Genomic DNA, 13,161 nt, shown 5'->3' on the forward strand with positions numbered 1-13,161 from the left:
AACTTTCCTGAAGTTGGGATTACTGGTGCGCATACGCCGTTTGATGGCTAATGTTTATGATACTAACACTGCACACATACCAATGAGCGCGGACTTCGGAGGCGACGCCCGCAAACAGGTTTAAGTGAGAAGTGGACTTCGCATAAGTTTCAGCTACGAGCTTTCAGACTGCCCAAACACCGACAAGATCGAGGAGATTGGTGGGGGTTGGGAAAATTCCCTAGTTTAAGAGGAAAGTTTCACGAATAGTTTCGTGAGAAGTTTTGGGGAAGTTATCGGTCACACTATCAAAACTTTTTGCCCGTGTGACGGCGAATATTGTTTTCTAAATTGTTTTTCTATGGTAGCCTATTATACCTTCTCTATACGTCTCTCATTTTTCGGCCGCATAGGAAAAAAAATGATACAAAGTCACTAATTGTAAGCAACTTATCCATCTGAATTACATCACATTTTCACGTTCCTGCCATTTTATGCTGTTCATAATATAATCATCTTAACAAATGGATATCAACAACCCCATGCAGCCTTTTGTGTTCAGTTTTGGTCGTTTGTACTCTGCAAAAATGCAGCCTCCGTCATTTGACCTTTACAAGGTGACCGGTGAGTGTTATATCATGATTTGAAATCTTCGATTAGGCATTGCTCAGTGTAATCTCATACTATGTACATATGGAAGTTACTGCAAAATTCGAAGACTTAAATCCGATTCAATCTGTTAAAGTGTGATCTGGATAGTGCACGAAGTGATCAATATAAATTATAATGCCTGCATTTCCTCAGTGGCAGTGATTTTTTGTTTGCAACAACCATGCACCATCCCTGATGCTGACTCAAAAGTTATTTCTGTAGTTTTTCTTGCAGATGTTGCCTAATCAACAACACAGAGGATAAATGAATTTCATATATGGCTGTCCTGCATTTCGACAATGCCAATATCAATCAAGAACGGTAGCTGAGAGAATCCTCTTTAGAAAATTAACATCTTCAAGTTCGACACCAAGAACGTTCCTCTTAGAACTTGAACAGCTTTGTCTATGACCGAGTAGATATGGGAGGAAATATACGGGAGATGATTCATAAACTAAGAGGGATGACTTAATAATTCATTGCCTCATGTATTCATTGCTACAGTTTCTCTTTCGTTCCCTCTTTCCTTCAGACATCTATTTTTGTTCCTTTTCATGATCAGCAACGCGAGCAAGATCAAGCTGCAACAACGATGATTAAAAGAAAGAAATTAGACTCGTATAGTCTCTTAATGGATGCTTACGTTTAAAGGAAAAGTTAACAACTGCATGAAAATGATATCTATAGGTTTCCAACCAAATATCACAACGTGCGCGCTACTATACACGGTAAAACAAAAACAACAAGAGTGAAAACATGAATAAAAGAAACCGTGCAGCCTCCTGATTGGCGAAAAGTATAACCAGTGTGCGCGCGCCCCTTGACATTGATTGGCTGGTTCGGCGCGAAGAGATAAAAGGGGGAAAAGTTTGAAGCAGTTGAGGGTGGGGCTTGTACCTGGTCGGTACCGGCAGCTATCGAAGTCATACTCGGTAGTCTGGCGCACAATCAAGATCCATTTTCAAATATTGTTGACATATCAAACACACACAGGCCTTTTGTCCTCTTCAAATACAGGTGTATATATATTTTTAAACTGCAACAATCCAATGACATGAGAGATCGTGTCAATTTCCTGTGTAGACAAAGATTACAAATGTGAACAGCAGAAATGTTAGCAAGTGACAGTCGTTTCGGACTTTTATGTAGGTAATGTAAATATTGATAGAATACCAAAGTGATTACACACATTGAAGTTATTGTAGCATCATTATAATATTTCCGACAAGCCAGTAATCAATCATTCGTCCTCGATTCGAATTGTAACTGCTTCTCAAGAACGTCAATGAAATGGCCACTGAAGAGGAAAAAATGATGATTTTAGTGACTCATGTCCTCTGGTTTTGTCCTCTATCTACATTGATTTCTTTTACAGGATTTACTTTTTTTTCGGTCACATCCGGAGAGATGTTCCACGAGTTTGCCATTGCAACAAGATTGTCAAAAGGTGGCGTACTTTGACAAACTTGGACTTTGCAGCCGCGTGTGCACAGCAGTGTGCATGCAGTGCAGATATACAGCGCCCATCCCAAAAAGCCAGCTGGGTTTGTTTACATTGGTCCTCTTGTACAAGCCAGTACAGTCAAAAAAGGAGGAACTGCTGATAATCGTGACAACGAGCGAGTAGTGTGGGCGCAAGCGAAGCAGGCCGCGCAGGACTTGTTCACTACATGCAACAACACAGCACACGTCGATTTACGTTGTATAGAGATTCCGCATTATCGCTTAACGGATCGTCGCGACAGCGGCCGGTTGTAGAGAAAGAGGATAACCATGGAGGCTAAAAGTATACGGAAAACGAACGAAAATCTTCACTTTGTCCTGTGCTATCTATTGGCTGTATCTTTCAGTGGAATTATACTTCTAACAGAACAGTGCTCAGGTAAGCGATTCTTGTCAATCAGTGCTACTTTCGTTCTTGTCCCATGCAGATTTTTCGCCAAGTGCACGAGCACACCAGCGTACAATGAGTCACTCTAGCGGGGAAGGTCGGCACTAGCCACCCTGATGACCCGGGCGATGTGGGTGGTGTTTGTGGGGTGGCGGACCAGCGGGAGGATTTCTCGGAATATTATGAGTGTGTCGTACTATGGTGTGGCAGGCATAGCCATAGGCATCCCTATCAATTGGAATGGAGGATAAATCGGGTGTTTTTTTTTTTTTTGTCAAAAAACATGATTTTACCAATCATGTTTAGGTATGGGTGCATAAGTATTATAGTATACATTTGTGAATATTAATGATAGCAATTGTAAATATGAATAGCACATACACACAATACACCAGTCCAGTAGTCACCAGTAAATTTTCCTATTGTGTGCTTCTTTTTTTTTGTAAGTGGGAGAAGTAAATAAACATTTAGAGGAAGTAGTATAAACTGATAGATGCTGCTGCTGAGTGACCTGGTAAGTTGATGTGCCAACAAGCTTGAGCTTACTATACCTGTTTGCAAATTTCAGGGAATTTGTTATGTAACATCCTGGGAAGAGTAATAAGAGACCATTGTTACAGTGTTAAGTGGGGTGTAAATTGGTTCTGATATATTGACACAACAAAAGAAGTCACTGTATTGTCTAATGCATGGGGATTCAGGCAGGAGGAGATCTCAGTGTGTGCTGGTGGTTGCTGTTGTTGTAGTAATTAAAGAGGCACATCATTCAGATTTGAGTATTTGTTCTTTAATCTTCATCAATTTAGATACTTCATGTAAAAACAGTAAACCCCAACATATTCAAAGAGAAACATCCATATCAAGCACCTTGTAAATGTATTGTAATTATCATTATTATTGTTGTTATTATAAGAGAACTTTGTAAATTAATTTTCAAGCGGGGAGCAGTCTGCAATCATTCAGTTGCTCTGAGGCAATTGAAGACCAGGCGCAGTTCATTGAGTGGTAACAGGTTAAAGGCAGAGTCGAGGCAATGTTGCTCATGTGCATGCATGCAGGCTTCTCTAAAGCTAAATGCTGACAGTCTCTGTATCAGTGCTACAGTTGTTAGATTATATAAATCAAGTTGATGCTATTTAACTCTTTACTTGTACTCTTGGAGTTTTTTGTCCTGACCTGTTTGTCTAGATGCACCTTTTTGAAAATTTCTTTATGATACTGAGTTTGAATAAATGAATCTCGATACTTCCTTTGCCTGTCAAGATCCATTCAGTACATGTACATATGTACCCTTAAATGTATTAAATATGCTTTGTGAATGAGTGGATCACCGACTGATAGTGACTGGAGTCTATGAAATATTTTGAATGGGGGAGGGGGACAGTGAGGCTTTGAAACAGAGATCTATATCTTCTTTTCAGGTTTGTGTCAAAACTGTTTCAGTACTTCATAACTGCTGAACTATACTTTAAAAAAGGCTACACATACTGTAGCTTGTACAGGTGCTGAATCATATTTTAACATGCTTCCCCATACCATAAGAGTTTTTTCCCCTTTCAACTTTTAACTCTATATATCATTTCCATTAAAAAAAAAAGGAAAATTATATACAATGCATTAACAGAACATATTTGTAATAATTAAAAAAAATGCAAATTTGTTCTACTTACATTGTATACTGGATTGAATTCATTATCAGATCAGATTATATTTTAAGGTAAAGTGAATGTTTTAATGGAGAAACTTCATCTGTTTGAAACCCTCTTAATGGTATGGAAATGTAGGTTGCCCAGATTGCATACTGCTATTTCAGATCCTGCTGGGAAGAAAATCTGTGAACTTCACATAATTTATAAATGTACAACATAATAGCACTGAAAATGCAAAATAAGTAGTAAGTGTATAGTCAGTTGAAGATATAATCTCATGTATTTTACTATCATCAGTAGATCTGTTCATGTTATATTCTGACATCCATTAAATTTTCCAGTTGAGTTTCAGGAATCCTAAAATATCTTGGGCAGAACCACCAGATTCTTTTAAACAATGGGTTAAAATACGCTCTTGGAATCAGAGTACCTCCATATTTCTTGTAATTTGATATCTAATGATACAAAATTAAACAAATTTATTACCTGATGATGCCCAAGATAGATTGTTTCAAGAACCTGGAGAAACTTTTGTTCAAAGTAGTGGAATAAAAAATGTATTAGGAGTCACGATCATGTGAGCATGTATGCCAAGGCTATTAGTTAATGTGAGGTCTTAAAGGGGAAGTCCGGACGATTATCAGCCGTTTCCTGTGTAAAGAACAATATTTCATGAACCTATTACCCTTTTCCCGACTAGAAAAGACCATCAGATACATTTACTATGATTTCTTTTTAAAATAAGGTAATTCTTCATGTTCGAATCCGTCGCGAGCAGCCCTTCGTACTATCTGTCCCAGGATGCATTGCGCGTGACGTATCAGGCGCAGTTTCCTCAGCTGAGAGCACCGCGAGCGAAGCCCAGCTACTGTACGCATCGATCTCCCATTGCACTGCTGACTGCGGCACGGTATCTGCATGCCTGCCTAGGTGTGCCTTGTTGGCGCTACCGCAGGAGACCGTACACCGATTTAGGAATGCTGTTGCCAAATGCTGTATTCCTTTATTCAGATTATCTTCGGTATATAATATCCGTCAAAAATTAATGTAAAATAGTGGCAATGCTATAACATTTTCATCTAATTGCAATATTTATGTATTGTAATACTGCCGTACTTATTAGTGTCCACCCCATCATTTACAATTCATTGGCTATTGTTGCCATCAGCGTGATCAGGCTGCTCAGGCATACATTTACGTCTGCTGCTGCCAAATGCTATCACAATCCGCAATCGTTTTTTTCGACTTCTGAGTGTGAACAATCTGAAATCAGTCTGTCAATTTCAGAATTATTGCCTCTCTTGTTGTCCCATACTGTTGAGTATGTCTGACGGCAGTAAAGTACGACAGTATACATGTAACTTGAATCGTGGAAGAAACGCCAGCGCCAGCTTCATCATAGTACCGCCGCCGGTAACTGCGACCAGCAGCCCAATACACACAGCGTAATGGGACTGCGTACTGTAGCATTCAGGATCATGATAAGGTAGTATCGCGGATAAATATCAACTTAAATTCGAAATATTTCTTCAGTTTGAAGACTTACTACTAAAGTTAAAGTATTGAAAACAGGCTTCGGACAACGTATGGTTCTGCCAATAGTCCCTTTCTGTTCAAATTGATGACTTAATGTGACTTGGTCGAGAGGAACCTTGGAGAGATACACTGAATTATTGACGGCCAGCACAGGCGCACATGTCACACGCGCACAAATTGACGACCGGATAAGATGCGCGGACCGTCAATTCAGTGTAGCTCTCCCAAGGTCCTCTCGACCGAGTCAAATTAAGTCATTAATTCGAACAGAAAGGGACTATTGGCAGAACCAAGCGTTGCCCGAAGCCTGTTGTCAACACTTCAACTTTACTTGTGAGTCTTCAAATTGAAGAAATTTTTCAAATTTTAAGTTGATATTTATCCGCGATACAACCTTGTCATGATTCTGAATGCTACAGTGCGCAGCCCCATTATGCTACAGTATGCGTATGGGGCTGCTGGTCGCAGTTACGCCACCGATGGGGAGTATGACGAGGCTGCATCGAGTAGTATTTGTAAGTTTTGACGACAAACTTGTATTGGAGAGCCATCTTGTGCACCTTTCCCGCTCATTTTCTGGGTTCGGAATGGTAAAAAAAAACTCTTCTTCTGGCCATCGCCCGGTTTATTAGAACACCCAAACACTTGACACATCGGCATTTTTTAAGTGAAGCAATAGATCATGCCGCCTGCATCTGCTGCGTGGCCGGAACCACACGGTACGCTACCGCTTGCTCGGCCCATATCGCCGTTGCTCAAGCAGGGCTCCCCGAGCCAGCTGACGCTCCAAACAAAAAGCAATGTGGGGCTAATACGTCACACCGTCACATGATCTTTCTCTCCGGCGTACTGAAATCGAACAGTTACGATTCAAAATTAGTGATGCTAAAAAGTCGATTGTGACGAGTTGGGAGGGTATTCTTCTATGAAACTTAGTCATTATGGTCCTTGATTTATGTAGATTTTGGTGAAATTTATTCAAAATCGTCCGGACTTCTCCTTTAAGAGTACACCATTTCTAAATTGTATCACAGAAATGGGTAAACTGATAGTTCTCATATACAGTTATGTATCATAGATGACAAAAACTTGTTTTCCTTTAGCCAGGATTGTCAAAAGCTTTCATAGTGATATGAGATATGAAAGAGCATGATATTCACTGTAAAGTGGTTTCTCATTAAAACAGACTTGGTTTGTACAAACTTCAACACTGTTGGTCTCAATATTTGAATCTACAAATTCATCTATCTTAGTCTACATGTACTCAGTGAACAGAGTTAGTCCAGAAACCAGGTCACATGTGATGTTATATGTGTCGCTGACGTGGGTTGTGCCAGGTAGTTTTTTGTGTTGTAACTCTTAGCTAATATCACGCATGAATGCCTGATGAGAATTGGCTATTGATAACAATAGGCAAATCCTTCAAATGGATGACTGTGGTAGGAGCCATGGCACAATCTGTTACAAGAGCATTTGTACAATGCATGTGTGTTCGTTGAGGATAAAAAGGATTGCTATATAATGTTGATTATGGCAAAGAATGAATGAACAGTATGATTTAAGGACTTATTTAATTGCAAAATTACTCCAGTATAGTTTACAAATTTTATGTATGCACATTTCAGTCATCAAAAAGAAAGTTTTTCAACCCCTGTTTGTGTGTTTGTTTTTTAATGATTGGTAACTCATGGTAATGAAAACCTTCATACAGTTAGGGATTCTGTTTGTTGAGATATCAAACTAAACATCTAATATTGCGACAATATGACATTGACATAACCTTTCTCATATTTGTTAAACATCTGCATTGAATACTAACCCCTTCTTTAAAATAGAGGTGGCAAGGGAACAGATTGAGGAAAATTGTTCAAACAAATTTATTGTATCATATTCCTTCCCTTTTAGAAAGGGTAGTGTCAAATTAATGTTACAGTGGGAATGATATGAAATTCACTGTATATTCTATGTATCAAACTTCCTTCATTGATACTGCAAAGTATCTGAGAAGTATAGCCATTGTACAGTGATGGAATGAGTGGAGTGGTGACTGTGTAATTTCATTTATTACTAGTGTGTGAACATTCATATACAGTTGTATATGAAGGTTCACTTGCAAGATTGCAAGATATTTAAAGCACAGTTGAAATTGTTAGAAGTCCAAAGTTGAAGAATTTAGGAATAACACTGTAGAAACAAAAGACAAATCCATACTTGTACATCATGTTAATATGCCATGCAAAATCTGTAGAAATAAGTAATAACATGAATCAGCATTTTTCTTCTTTTTTTTTTTCATTATGCATTCATCCAACAAGGAAATAATACCATAGTTTTAGCCTTATGTCAGGGTTTATAGCACATGGTACTTTCCTACAATTATCAGTATTTATGTACCTGAAACTCCAGAAGCCCCACTCTAACTGTACTGTATACAACAGTGTACATGTGTAAGCGGCATTATACATGTAGGCTGTACAGATACAAAAGGGTAACATTAAACCTGAGCTTAGAAAAACTACACACATGAAATCTGTAGCATTCACATTTCTCTGGGTCAGTATGTTCCGTTTTGATGGTCTTCGTAGAGTGTGGTTCAAGTCTCATAAACTGCTGAATCTGCTGCACCTGGACGTACATATTTAGTGCCAGGAAATCATGTTTTTATACAAGCTACTTTATATTGATGCATTTGTCCATAGTACATAGTAAAATGGACACTGCACCAGAGAGATTTACATTGTGACCTGGGAGATTGGGGAGAGTATGTTTTATCCGTCAGTGATATCAGCAAGTGCCAGTGTGTGTACGGAACATGGGCTTCCAACTCCAGCGTCATTTAAATACAGACATTGTGCTCTATTTCTTTGTAAAAGTCTGGCATTGTGGTATCAAAGTGATATTAACAACCATCTTGATTTACCTTGTCAATACAACATTACCTGTATATTTATCTAAGATCATGCAGCACAGTGCTTCTTTTCATTGGGGAGGGGGTATTTTCATAGTTCCATTAAGTGTATTGTGATGTTATTTTTAGTTTTGTCTGTGTATTTTCATTTTATGACTCACATTTACATGTACCAGTAACAATGCAGTTTTTCTGTCTGTATGTATTGCATTATATAAAAAATTGTGACAGGAAAGCTGTATAGTGCGGAATGCAATCATTATAACTGCAGCTGTATCTTTTTGGTAATGTGTGAAATTATCATTGAAATTGCTGGCTGCCCGAGCCAAGCTAATTTGAATGCGATGAATTACGAATAACTCCAGATAACTGTTAAAATGATGAGGACATATCTATGCCAGAATGACTCAGCCTTGTACTTAAATATATGAGAATCATTATCTTATGATGTATATCAGTCATTGAAAAGCAAGTTACGATGGCAAAAAGATTTGAACGATTTGGAATGTTATCATGCATTATACTCTTTTTGGTAGGCCTACTTGTACAACCAATGTACATGTTTACCCATAGTATTTTTTTTTCTAAACAGAACCTTGGAGAAACCTTGATCAACTTCCATGTCCTACGATGTTATCATCTTCAAATAAAACTCAAAAGAAATGTGTTTGAAGATACATTGTAAACTGTGAAATTATCTGGAGTTACAAATGTATGAATCAGATAGCCATATTAAGAACTATGAATTGAGGCTTCTGCAGTGAGTAGGTTTGTAAGATTACCAAATCTGCTCCAGAGTCCAGTATAGACCTGCGTATACTTGGCACCTCTATGACTCCTCAATGGATTTTACAGATGTTTCCCCCAGATGATTTCCAAACCCAAATCTTGATGAAGGGGCCCCTATTCAATCATTTTTTCCTCAAAACCTGGAAATAATGCATGAGAGGTCCTCAGGAAAATCTGTCTCATGTTCCAGATGATTTTGACAATTACAGTAAAGTCAAGCAGAAAGAAGAGTGTTTCATTAGAAATGGTGGGGGGGGGGGGGGGGGAGGAAAGATACCATAGAATTTTAATTTTCACTTGTTTTGCCAAGCAGTGATCTGTTGATACCGTATCATATCAAACTTTATTCGGGGTAATAATTCTAAAGAAGACCTCAATCAGCTTTCAAACAGATCTAGACAGAATTTCCTCCTTTTTAATAGAAAAAAAAAAGAATTTAATAGAAGAAATTATAACTCAGCATCAAGTGTCATTAATCGCGTAATGAATGAGCATCAGTGGTTGTTAATTGGGAGTTTTATTTGCCAGATTGTGCTGTAGACAAATGGGAATGGTTTAATGAGAGAGTGAGGATGGTAACATTTGCCCAACTATTGACTTCAAAACCAGAAACATTTGTAGCATAATACTTTTGGAAATTGGAGGGACAGCCTTTTTTGGTGGCATGAAGCTTTTGTGAAATGTCACTGGCATTCAGTGCATTGCTCGGCAAAGCCTTTCACATGCATTTTACTATTGTGAATCTTGACTCCTTGTGAGACCTGACATTTTCATGCACATGAAAATTTCTGGTTTTACAGTATTATATTTGTGATTTAAGGGGAATTCATTAGAGAGACATCAGACCAAAGAAGTTTAGCATACAGTATACATTGTAGGTGCTTTGGGTAAACCTGTTGCAATCACCCTGTCTGAAAGGGGAATGGAAGAGGGATGTATGTATATTATATGGTAGACCATGGGGTTCATTCTCTTGAAGATGTGATAGGGTGTGAATAAATTTTGTCAGCAAAATTGTTCACCATTATTTGAGATATTTACTTTATTAAAAAAAAGAAAGAAAAAAAGGTGGACGACCACACCCCTGTAGTCTCTTTTTTTCAAAAAAAATAATAATAATTCATGTATGGATGTTTTAGTTGTATAGCTGAGGAGAATGAGAGGTTGACTGGAGAAAAATTATCTCCACTGCTGTATTGGCAGGATGAAGTGTAAAGGGCTTTTTACACTTGTGTTTCTTAACCCCGGACTTTCTCTGACCCAGGACTATCGTTAGTCCCGTACCAATTTTTTCAGCTTTTTACACTCGCCAATTAGTCCCGTACTATCTCTTGTCCGGGGCTAAGGAGAAAACTGACCTTTTTACACTCGTCTTTCTTAGCCCCGGACTTTCCAAACCACATGAATATTCATAATTACGCTGTGTACTGTACACGTACACGCACGCACCGGCAGCACTTGATTACCTCGTTTCTGATTGGTCAGTGAGGGTCGCACTTCGTCTCCGTCGCTTAGCCCAGGATTATTTTTTCGTTCTGTTTACACTCACTTGCTTGGCACCGCAATTGCGGTGCTAGCACCGCAATTGCGGTGCTAACCCCTGCTATTTTGCAGGGCCAGATAGTACCATACTATCGGTGGGGCTAGCCCACTTTGGCAAAAACGAGTGTAAACAGAAAGTGGGCTAAGGATAGTCCCGTACTATCGGTGGGGCTAAGGCCCCCCCTTAGCCCCACCGATAGTCCGGGGCTAAGCAAAAATTTACAAGTGTAAAAAGCCCTTAAGACAGCCTCGACCATGATGCTGGAGTTGGTTGGCTGCCTGAATGATGACATTGGTCAGATTATCTGCTGATGACTGATTGGATATGAGACGCGTGGCAAGGCTTTTAATCACCCCCAACCATTACCCAATGACACTACAAGGAGGGGTAGGTAGGGAGGGGGTAACAAATATCCCCTTCTTTATGAGTGATGAATGCTGGAGGGGAATATTAATAGAGAGGACTGGGAAAGATAGCATGATGGATTGGAAAATCAGATAATTGAACCAAATTTGGAGGAGCAGGAAAATGAATTACAGAGAACATTAACGGCATGAATCATCTTGAGGCTTGAAGAATAAAGTTCCCAGATTGTAATTGAGAATGAGAGGTAACGACTTTTACTGTATAGAGTGGAACAAGATGGAATGTAACGATCACTATAAAGAGAGGAAAAAAGGGCTTTGAAGACTAATAAATTGAGGTTCAGTACCAGGTCGTCTGCTGCTAAGATGAGGAAAGTAGTTTAGTAGCAGGCACTTCTACTTGTCGTTTTACTGTATAAGTACCAATCCTCTTTTTAACAAAATAGTGTCAAAATTTGATATGTTAGTCAATGAAATACTGCCTACAATGTTTACCAGTTGTATCTTTGATTATATTTGATTTGTAGCAGTGTAAGCATGTTTGAAGGCTCGATGCCTCCTGTAGTTTAACCAAATTGCTGGGGAGTTGTGAGAGCATAGAACATGTTAGATTCTTTTTGAGACTTTTTCCAGTCCCCAGCTGGTCTCGGATACGTTGCGGCCATGGCTGGGGCAATAACTTTGTCTGTGATGTCAACTGCGATCATGTAGACACCCATGGCAACTTACTAGCAACAATGTAGAGATGTCTCCACTATTTAGCAGATATCTCAGAGAAGTTGCTGCAACTTCCTTATTTGGAGGTGTTCCAGACATTGCCTTGGAGTTGCATTAAATGGTGAGAGTGCAAGTCATTTTGGGCCTTTCGAGTCGCACGCGTCATGGCGATTGATCAGTTGCAGCAGTTATTGTGACATCTCGTCAATTTAGTAGGTCCTTTATCTACTGAATAGCTTAGACTTGGCATGAAAATGATTCATAGTTAAGACACCTCTTTTTGATGATGAATGATGCATTTATTGGTATATAAAACTGTACCTTTATCCATGCATTGTTACTGGGTCCTTTGTATACCCGGTAATTTATGAATTTGGAGAGACAAGAAAGCTTGTTTATTCTGTGAGTGGAATCGTATGTGTCATGGTGACCTGTGTGATTCTATACAACCAGCAACCTTTGTTTCAGATGTACGCTAGCTTTCTGTGACATATTGCCCATTTTATTTGGATTCACACTGGAAATTTCAGTTACTAGTATTACTTTCCATTGTGAGTCAGATGTAAAGGACCTGTACATGTACATATATCTACAAAATGGTGGGGTTGGTTATGAGAATTCCAGTCTGAGAATGTTCACCAGCACTGAAAATGGCATAATGGAGTGCCTTTGTACAGGCTATAGGTTACTGTGCTAACTTCAGCTCAGCAATGTAGAAACAGAATAACTGAATACTCTCTACAGATTCTGTTTACTAGTATGTTGTTTCTATGCCTCCTCCCCACCCTTTTCTGTTGATTAGTTTCAGATCCATATTTCTTTTCTGGAATTGTACAATGAGAACAGGAAGCCTGGGAAGAGGATCTTGGTCGCGTGGTTTCCTTTAAGCCCTGTATACTTTTATGTTGTTATCCTGTGATAGCAATCTTTCATTCTATTAAAACACTGTACAAGCAGAGAAATACACGTAACGTACCCTTCTTGTGTGCCTCAAGAGCTTCATTCCTTGACAAAATTTGCACTTGAGATAAACACTTTAGTAATGAGAAGTGGCACTGCTACAGATCTGCACCGCTAGTTGACCTTGTAGCTATGTTACAGTTTCTACACCCACTACTCAAAGCAAGATTCAA

General features: G+C 38.9%; 1 protein-coding gene across 1 annotated transcript in view; it reads left to right on the top strand.

The window, feature by feature from the left end:
- Positions 1–2,403: 2,403 nt before the first annotated feature.
- LOC140241915 (zinc metalloproteinase-disintegrin-like MTP8) overlaps positions 2,404–13,161 on the top strand; it is a 106,771-nt gene continuing 96,013 nt past the window's right edge. The window contains exon 1 of the mRNA XM_072321662.1: positions 2,404–2,512. Within this exon, the coding sequence (XP_072177763.1) occupies positions 2,404–2,512 (109 nt within the window). The remainder of the gene's footprint in view (positions 2,513–13,161) is intronic.

This window comes from Diadema setosum, chromosome 18 (genome assembly GCF_964275005.1).
Source record: "Diadema setosum chromosome 18, eeDiaSeto1, whole genome shotgun sequence".
Classification (NCBI taxonomy): domain Eukaryota; kingdom Metazoa; phylum Echinodermata; class Echinoidea; order Diadematoida; family Diadematidae; genus Diadema; species Diadema setosum.